The 9,740-nt window shown below is 60.0% G+C and overlaps 1 protein-coding gene across 3 annotated transcripts in view; it reads right to left on the reverse strand.

Annotated features, from left to right (window-relative positions):
* CAMK2D (calcium/calmodulin-dependent protein kinase II delta) overlaps positions 1-9,740 on the reverse strand; it is a 156,461-nt gene that overhangs the window by 25,636 nt on the left and 121,085 nt on the right. The window contains exons 12-15 of one of the 3 annotated variants that reach the window (XM_015563365.1): positions 8,047-8,084; positions 4,355-4,375; positions 2,889-2,930; positions 657-705 (exon numbers count right to left, since the gene is read on the reverse strand). In XM_015563365.1, the coding sequence (XP_015418851.1) occupies positions 657-705; positions 2,889-2,930; positions 4,355-4,375; positions 8,047-8,084 (150 nt within the window). Of the gene's footprint in view, positions 1-656; positions 706-2,888; positions 2,931-4,315; positions 4,376-8,046; positions 8,085-9,740 lie in introns of all 3 variants that reach the window. The other 2 variants (XM_015563367.1, XM_015563366.1) reach the window with 2 other exon arrangements.

A 9,740-nucleotide genomic window follows, 5' to 3' on the forward strand; every position in this document is an offset into this window, starting at 1 on the left:
GTTACGTAAACTGAATTACAAAACGAGAACAGAGGTCAACCAGGGACCCAGGACCCGCAAGGCAGCCACGGGCCAGAGAGCAGGCATGCGGCAGGCGATCCTGTGTGCGTGTGCGTGCGATGGCGCAAGGTGAGGCGAAGACACCTGCTCGGCTAAGGGACCTGGGCAGCTGCTCTGCGGGGTCAAGACCATGTCGGGAAGGACGGGGCCCCGAATGAGAATCCACCAGATGCAAGTTCCACCGACGCCCACTCAACAGCACTGCGTCACCGTCAGACCCCTTCTCGCCTGGAAATCGTCCCCTGGGGGTCACGAGTGCACGCAGCACATGCACGTCGTATGCTTCCCTCTGGCCAGTCCAGCCACCACTTGGTACTGCGTTTCTAAACTGTCCCTACTCGCTGAGCGTCACCACCATGTGCTCGAATACCCCACCTGCCGTCTACAGTTAAAGACACAGAGAGAACAGGGTGGGAGAGCCTGGCAGAAGCTGTGCATACAACCAGAACTCCAACAAAGGCTCACAGAGGAAACCGTTTCTGTGTCTTCAGACAGGCCCGTTCCTAAGAGCATCAGTTATTGGAAGCGAACGTGTTTTCAGACACAGGGGCCGGGAGCTGGGCCGCCCACGCCCGCCTCCGCCCGCCTCCGTGTACCTTTCACGTCTTCATCCTCGATGGTGGTGTTGGAGCTCTCCGTGGACTCCTGTGGAGGAAACACACATTGCAGACAATGAACAGCCGCTCCTTTTCTTCCCGGAAACTGGCGAGTGCTGCTCACATCATGCAAACCCGCAGCAGGCGTGTGCACATCGGACATGCAAATGGACAGACACCCTATGGCAGGAACAGAATGAAATGCCAAACGCTGCCCACGCTGGGGAAGGCGCCCCCATGGCCTCACCTCGAGCCTAAGGCCGTGCCTCTCAGAGCTGAGGACGCGTCTGGGTCCCCGTCCCCCAGGTTCTCTGTGTCTGTGAGAAACTGGCTCTACTAGCCTAACGAGCAGGAACCGAGGACAGAACCATTCTTATTCTCCATCTAGCCTCCGGGGGCAGCCCCTGCTCTGGCCGAAGGAAGCCCGCGAGCACAGACGCACAGCTGGCAGCCTGTGGGTCTCAGCCCCTGCGGAGAGCAAGCCTCTCCGGCCCCAGGAGGGGAGGAGGCAGGGGGATGTGGTCGTGCTTCCAGGAGCGTCCGCATGGGCAGCACCGTGCAGCCAGCGCGTCACTGACTCAGGACAGCGAGGTTCTCTCTCACGTCCAAGGCGGCACTGCTGCCATGACAACGACAGAGCCCGACTGCCCGAGGTGGCTCCGCACAGCATCCGATACACGACCCGTCAATGCAGTTTCCAGCGAAGAAACGTACTCACGTTCCTGAGACACAGCCTTCCACTTCGAATGACCAAAGGCCAGAAACACCACCACTGGACACAAACCTCCACTCAGCAGCTGTGCGCTCAGAGACCAAGAACGGCTTCTGCAAAATGGTGCCAACACCAGCCACCGTCCCTCAGAGATTCAGTATTCAAAAAAGTGATCCACTCATATGACGGTCACAGCGAGTACGTAACCAAAGGGACAGACCCATCAGCGCGTGTGCCGGGCCTCCGTCCGCCCAGAGCAGGGTCACCGGCCTCGGCCTGGCCTGGCCCACCTTCCGCTCGCGAGGAGGTGCAGGCACCTGCGCACAGACGTCCACAGGGCCAGGCAGCCAGGCAGCAGCCACCGCGGAGCCACAGAGAGGCCCCGGCGTGCGCCTGGCCTCGCCTGGCTGGCGACCCTGCGAACCTCGGGCTCGCGTGGGACACTCCTCAGGGCTCCAGGTGTGAGGGACTGAGGGCAGCCATTTCCCACCCGCGCGCCGCAAGGATGTTGAAGACATGCAACACCTGACGGTTCAGCCTTTAGACTGTGAAATAGGAGAATGACAACACTAGCGTCGGTGTGAGTGAACCGAACACGGCGCGCAGAGTGAGCAGCCAGTGTGGGTGCCGTGGGAGGGAAACGGTGAAAATCGCTGCCTTAGACCATTTCAGTGTCATGACTACAAATACGCCTCCTCACAGAGAAGGAGGCATGTGATGGTCTTTACTCTGATGACTTTACACTGACCCCCTCGCTGTTAAACCAGAGAAACTGTGCTCTGACGTCAATGTCGCTGCTCACAGTGGGCAGACAGACCGGCCTCGCCTGTGGAAGTGGGAGGAAGGGTTCTTCCCTCCGCAGCCACAGCCGTGCGTGAGGATGCAGCTGGCCCAGCGCCTGCTCAGGCAGTCTCCCTCCCCAGGCGTGCACACGGCTCGCACGCAGCGAGGACGCCGTGCGGACAGGTCACCGCGGACGGACACACCAGGCTCCACTCAGCACAACCAGTCACACGCCTGCTGCTGACACGCATGTCGTTCCACAAAAACACGTTTCCCAAGTGAACGTCCTTATTCTCTGCAAATTCACGCCAAACCACAAAAACACCACCAACCAGGAATTCAAGGAAAAACCACGGTAACAACAGAGTAAATGAACTCAAAGCAACATTACACCTGAACAAGTGCCTACAAACCCGAGCTCCAAAGACAGGAATGACACAGCAAGAAACCCTAACTCCCATGCAGACACACGTCAGTGCAATGGGGGTGGGGGTGGGGGGGCAATGGACTCGCGGGGGACACAGTTGTCTGGACAGAAGGAAGCTCTGTCGACGTTTAGTGACTAACGGCCCCGCGCCTCTCAGGGTGTCATTCTCTGCCTGTCCTGAGAGAGGGTGCAGCTGGGTCGTCAGGCACGGGGAGCGCGGTGGGGGCGGGCGGGCTCCCCCATTCCGGCCGCTAAGTCACTTTGTGCGGAGGAGGGTGTGAGGGGAGCGAGAGGCTGCCCCTCTGCGTACCTTGTTTCCGTCAGGGCTGTGGATCACAGTGGTTTGGGGTTCCTGAGTGAGAGCAAATGGAGAGAGAGCAGTTCGCATGGTCAGTACACTCAGGCGGTGGGGAGAGCGCGAGCAGCCCGCAGGCCCCGGGCAGCGGAAGACAGGACTCTGAGGACGGACAATCTCTCTGAAGGCATTGTCAGCTGCAGTGTTTTCAGGACTACGGTGCTGACACTATAATTAATACACAAATAAATACCCTTGGACAATCTCCATGGGATTACACTTAGAGCACTATCGTAAAGAACGTATTTTCACATGTCCATGAAGAATCCTAAGGGGCACTGAAGGTTCACTTCAGGGGTTCTAGAACGAACCATAAAGTCACAGTAATCTGAGACACATGGCTGTTGAGTCCTGTGTTAACTCATTAACACATTAATTTTCCTGCTTTACGGACGACATGCACCATGTGCCCAAAAGGCTTGCTCCCTGTAAATCCACTTTCTCCATAAGGGAAGTATTATTTTTACTTCTCCCCCTTTTTAAATAGTATTGTTTTTCCTATTGCTTCTGACCAGAGAATGGGAGACATGTTCCGAAGTGGAGACTGGTCAGCGCCGTGTGGATGGCGCCTGGTCAGCAGGAGTCCCTGTCATGTGTGCCCTCCCGGCCGGGCTGCAGGGAGCCTCAGAGCCCATGGCTGCCCTCGCCCTGCGGGACCATCGCGTGCACTGAGGCCACGGAGGGAACCGCCCTCTCCACGCTGGAGGTGGAGCCTGTGGTGAAAGAAGTGGAGTCACCCCGGCCACTGTGGACTCATTTAAAGTGGCACAGAGGACGGTGAACATCAGGAACCTTCCTGGAAACCATCCACCTGAACACGGAACAGCTCGGGGACAGTGGGGAGCTCAGCACTCAACTCTAGTGTCCGAACCTCCAGCGCCCACCTCGCACTGCGGGTGGCGGGGACTGCGGGGCAGGAACGGGCAGGCCGGTGCTGTGCCGCGGGCTCCTTCTCGGGGCTGAATTGAAGGGGCCCCTCAGTGCGAGCGGCAAAGCGCAGACTGAAATCCAGCGCCTCTTTGTCTGCCGGGGAGGCTGCCAGGCCGCCGTCCACAGCCAGCGGCCCTGCCCTGCATGGGTGCCAGCGCTGCCTCTGAGCCTCCAGCAGCCACGCCGCGAGCAGCGAAGCGCATTCTCCTGCCCCTGTGGGCACATGCACATGTCCCTGCGAGACACAGCGGCCACGCTCAGACAGGGGATGAAGGCGTCATGTTAGCCACACGCGGCCTGACAACCACCTTAACAAAAAGAAAAGGAGACAATGAACATGCCCGCATCTCAGAAGCAAAACCAACACCAAACCCAACAACACGTGTGTACACGTCTGCACACGGGCACACGAGAGCGATGGCAGGGCAGTGAGCACGCGGGAGTCGCTGTACCAGCGCCGGGGCAGGGGCGTTCTCTTTGGGGCTAGTTACCACGTTGGCTCTGCTGTTTATCTGTGGGTCGCAGAAAAAGAGAGACACCTTAGAGCCTGGGAGCTAACACACTCCCTGCAGCGTGTCTACGTGGAGACACGACACGGGAATAACAGGCGTTCCTCAGCGTGAGAGACGCTGGTGCCCCAGGACAGGAGCCAGCCTTTCCCCGACGGTCCCCGCAGGCGGGGCCCAGACCTGGAGGGCGCCCAGGACTTGCTGCTCTGGCTGTGCCAGCGGTGGACACAGAGCAGGCACGGGCGAGTGCCGTCCACGCTCTCCGCGCGGATGCCCTGCGGGGAACGCGCTCGGTTCACTCCCTCGGGGGCCCAGCTCGCCACAGACCGCCGTCCTGAGCCCCATCCCTTTGCTCCAATAAAACTCCCCTTCTGATGAGACCTGGCTTCACAACACGTTTCTATCATGAGAAGCCTGGTCTCCTCCATCACCAATGGCACCTGAGCTTTGCCGACTGCAACGCCCCTCCCTCTTCACAGCGGAGGAGAGACTGCTGCGCTGCTGCTACAGTGACCGACTCCCTGGGACCAGCGGCCTGCTCCCTCCGCGCCCACCTGCAGAGGCCGCTGTCCCCGCGGGAGGCACCGAGTGTGACCCTCAGGGCTGCAGCCGCCAGGGAGGCCTGCAGACAGCGGCCATGTGAGGCTGCAGCTGAGCTTGGCCCTAAATGGGCACAGACTCAGGTCGCGATCATCTACACGCGTCACCTAAATTCACACCTGACAACTCGGTGTGGCCATCGGCCCACACAATCAGCTCATTTCCTCGCATGACGTTCTCTGCGCACTTTCTTCACAGTTACCTACGGAGCACATCCCACAAGTGCAGTATAGACCACGTGAGGCGTGAGGACAAACACACGCTGCAGAAAGGCGATGCCAAAGAGCAGCTACGAGCAGTCACACCCAGTGTGTGGGTCCCGGGACCCGCTCTGCTATGTTACTCAGAGTTCACGCCGCATCCAGCGCCGAGGAAGATGGGGTTCAACAGGGACCAGGTCCGCACGTGTCTGCCCGCCACACCTGCGTGCCCAGCGGGCGGTGGGACCCGCGGGGGACACGGGGGAGCGGGGCGGGCCTCGCTGGAGAAGCGTGAGACGTCGGGCTGTCTTTGGCAGATAGTTCCCTGGAACCTTCTTTCGTTGGAAGGGCACGGAATTCACCATGAACGTTGTGCAACGTCCAGAAAGAGGCCAGAGGAAATGGCCCATTGAAGACAGCGCACAGAACGCACAGCACGCACAGCAAAGGGGAGGCGCCCCCCGCAGGGCCGCTCCTGGGAGCTGTGCCGGTCACGCAGCGCCTCTGCCTTCCCCGGACAGAGGGCTCCGTGCACGTGGGAGCCCAGAGCCGGTTCATCTTGGTGAAATGTCCCCCACGCACACCCCTGCACAGGCGCATCTGCACAGAGGGGCACCGCGCCCACACCATCTCTCCACCTCACGTCCTGGGTCAGGCACAGCCAGTGTGCCGACGAGCGTTAAAAGCATCGGTTGATGTAGATCAGCCAATGGGATTTCATGACAGACCTTTGAAGGGACGTGTGATGCTGACTAACTGGAATAAGAGGAGAATCTCTGCATCCCGGCTGGCGGTTCATCTTGAAATGTCCCCCACGCACACCCCTGCACAGGGCGCATCTGCACAGAGGGGCACCGCGCACACACCATCTCTCCACCTCACGTCCTGGGTCAGGCACAGCCAGTGTGCCGACGAGCGTTAAAAGCATCGGTTGATGTAGATCAGCCAATGGGATTTCATGACAGACCTTTGAAGGGACGTGTGATGCTGACTAACTGGAATAAGAGGAGAATCTCTGCATCCCGGCTGGAGGCCTGCCTTGCGGAGGGTCCTGCACCAGGCGGGGCCGCAGCGCCCGCGAGCAGAGGGAGCCTTGGCTGCCGGGAAACGCAGCCTTTTTATACGTGGAAGCCCAGCGTTTCCTCTTAAAGGCTACATCCATCAGCTACCTAAGGGCTGCACTGACTCGTCCTCTGAGGCTCGGCCAAGACGCCTCTATTTCTCAGGGGGTCATTTACTCAGCTTCCAGGACGGCCGCACGGTCCACCCTGTGCTGCACACGCACTTGCAGGGGTACAGCGATCTGCTCTGCAGTCACCCTACTTTAGCATCACAGTCGTCGTTTAAAAATAATCCCAGCCTTGCCCTGGCCAATGTTGCTCAGTGGATAGAGCATTGGCCTACAGACTGAAGGGTGCCCTTTGATTCCAGGTCAAGGGCACTTGCCTGGGTGGTGGGCTCAATCCCCAGGAGGGGGTTTGCAGGAGGCAGCCGATCCATGATTCTCTCATCACTGATGTTTCTCTCTCTCTCCCTCTCTCTTCCTCTCTGAAATCAATAATCAGAAAAGTAGCAAGCATGCTAATAGTAAAAACCACCACCCGTCTTTTTTACGTTCAGTCAACAGACAGCAGCTGCCTCCTCCCTTCGGTTTTGGAGGAAGCTGTGCTCATCCCGGTGGAGGAGGCGGGGCGGCTACGTAACTAGCCCCTTCAGAGGTACCAGTGGGGCCTGCGGGACCTGCAACCCCTCGGTGGGCAGGGCCGCATCCTGCCCTCACCGCCCTTCAACACTCGAGCTGGGCCTCCTTCTCGGAACTGACCGGCCAGGGAGGAAGGAAAGAGAACCGTGGCCGCGGAGCTGGAACGTGTTGCTGCACGGAACGCAGCCTCACGCAGGCCTGAGGAGCCATGAACGCTGTGTCTCCGACCCTACAGGGAAGCGCGGAGAGTAAACCACGCGGGAGACACCCACCGTGACCTGCAGTGGAGAGGAGCATGAGCCGTGGGCAGAGGAGGCTGTGCTCCTGGGCAGCGGGGTGGCTGCCCCGGCTCAGAGCTCCTGCCCCACAGCGAGGCGAGAGCGGCGCAGCCACAGTGACTGGCCGTTTTCCACTTATGCCTCAAATGACTGACCACCGACTTTGGGTCAAGGTCACACAGTAGGACAGTAACGAGTTCCTGCGAACGCTGCCATGCTGGCGAAGAACGCGGCGCCTGCGCAGGAGGAGTGGGAGACGTCAGGTGACACTGGGAGGAGCAACACGGTCACAGCGAAGGAGGGTCCCGCGTAGCACACGGCATCAGCAGAGAGCCAGCGGTGGGGTTTTGTTTAGGAACCGAGAACACGGCCATGACCTACTAACATCTGCCCCGAGTGTCCCGGGAGCTCCTCTGGGCGGCATGGCAGCACAAGGACCGCGGCCTCCCGGGAGGCCTGGCAGTTGCCTAGAGGCAGCACTTGACGCCCAGGGCCACAGACCGCCCACCCCGCAGCCTCCAGGAACCCAGCACAGACACCGGGAAAGGTCAGGTCACCCCGACGATTAGAAATGTAGAAACCAGAGAGGAATTCAACGCTCCAGAGCGGCTCCTACGGCACGAATGCCAGTCATGCTGTGTGACGTCACGCTGCAGGCTGTGTGTGACGTCACGCTGCAGGATGTGTGTGACGTCACGCTGCAGGCTGTGTGACATCACCTTACAGGCTGTGTGACGTCACGCTGCAGGCTGTGTGACATCACCTTACAGGCTGTGTGACGTCACGCTGCAGGCTGTGTGACGTGGTGTGACCGGCAGCCTGGCTCTGCTCAGGAACCAAACCAACAAGAGGAGACGGGGCGGCGGGGGGCACGCAGGCGCAGCAGTGACTCACCTTCACTCCGTCCGGCTTCTTCAGCAGACTCTTGGCCGCTGCAAAACGAGAGAGACCGTGTCAGCCCGTCCTGCACGGGCCGGCCTGGCGCCGAGACGGTCGCGGTCTCGGGCACCGCGGAGCCACGCCGCACACCCAGCCATGAGGCCGCGAGCCCAGCTCCGGGGACGGACACACAGCCTGGTTCCCAGCTGCTTCAGCGCTCACGGCACAGAAGCAACACATGCCCAGTCCTGCCACTGGACCCGTCCCTGCCGGCTGGAGGCCTTGGGCCTGTCACCGGCGGCCTGTCCGCGGACGGCACCTGCGCGGTGTTCACGTCATGCCAGCCCTCGCCCGAGTCCTGCTCCACAGGCTCAAACTCGCTGGGGAAAATATTCTCTGCTGAAATAACGTCTTTTTAAAAATATGTATCTTTGAAATCAGATTTCACTTTTACAAAAATATTAATAACTGTACTTAAAATGGTATATTATTGACCTACTTTAAACCCTTAGCATATACGTGTTAGAAGAGAAATTATGTATTCTTCTCTACTTCAAAATCAGAACAAGACTCCAAAATTAAAAGCCGTTCACACCGAAAATTAAAAATCACAGAATATGAAGTCAGACATGAAAGAAAATGAAATCTTCAAGGAAACGAGAGCTCCCGGGGACGGACCCACAGTGAGCTCCCGAGGATGGAGCTCATGGGCCACAGCGAGGTCCTGGGGACGGGCCCATGGCGAGGTCCTGAGGACGGAGCTCACGGCCCACGGCGAGGTGGCCCTTGCGGGGGCGCAGCATCCCTCCAGGTGCTGAGCCTGGGCACTGACGATGGGCGCTTGGACACACCACGAAGTGATGCGTGGCGCCGGTCGCAGACAACAGGACAGTGGGACGCAGTGCAGGCACGGGGTTGGTCAGCGCGTGGCCGAGAACTTGGTGCCAAGAGGAACCACCGGGCTGCCCCAGAACCGCATGCTCCCTCGACTCCCCGGCATCTCTTTTCCTTGGGACGGGACTTTGTTCTTCGGCATCATTTTCAACTTAAGACACAAAGCCTGACTTTCTGGGTCCGTAGCAACACGGCTCCTGACTGACGAGTGACTGAGTGTGAGGAAGCCTGTCTGGGCGACAAGACTCCTCGCCTGGAGCTAAAGAGCAACCCTGGGCCTCCAGCTGGGAGAGCATGTGGGTGGGAATGTGCTGTGGGCAGAGGGGCCCAGCGGGCAGAGGGGGCCCAGTGGGCAGAGGGGCCCTGCGGGCAGAGAGATACCAACGAGCAGAGAGATACCAACGGTCAGAGGGGCCCAGCGGGCAGAGGGGGCCCAGTGGGCAGAGGGGCCCTGCGGGCAGAGAGATACCAACAGGCAGAGAGATACCAACGGGCAGAGGGGCCCTGCGGGCAGAGGGGCCCAGCGGGCAGAGGGGCCCTGCGGGCAGAGAGATACCAACAGGCAGAGAGATACCAACGGGCAGAGGGGCCCAGCGGGCAGAGGGGCCCAGCGGGCAGAGAGATACCAACAGGCAGAGAGATACCAACGGGCAGAGAGATACCAGCGGGCAGAGAGATACCAGTGGGCAGAGGGGCCCAGCGGGCAGAGGGGGCCCAGTGGGCAGAGGGGCCCTGCGGGCAGAGAGATACCAACAGGCAGAGAGATACCAACGGGCAGAGGGGCCCAGTGGGCAGAGGGGGCCCAGTGCCCCCTG

This window comes from Myotis davidii, unplaced genomic scaffold (assembly GCF_000327345.1).
Source record: "Myotis davidii unplaced genomic scaffold, ASM32734v1 scaffold698, whole genome shotgun sequence".
NCBI lineage: Eukaryota > Metazoa > Chordata > Mammalia > Chiroptera > Vespertilionidae > Myotis > Myotis davidii.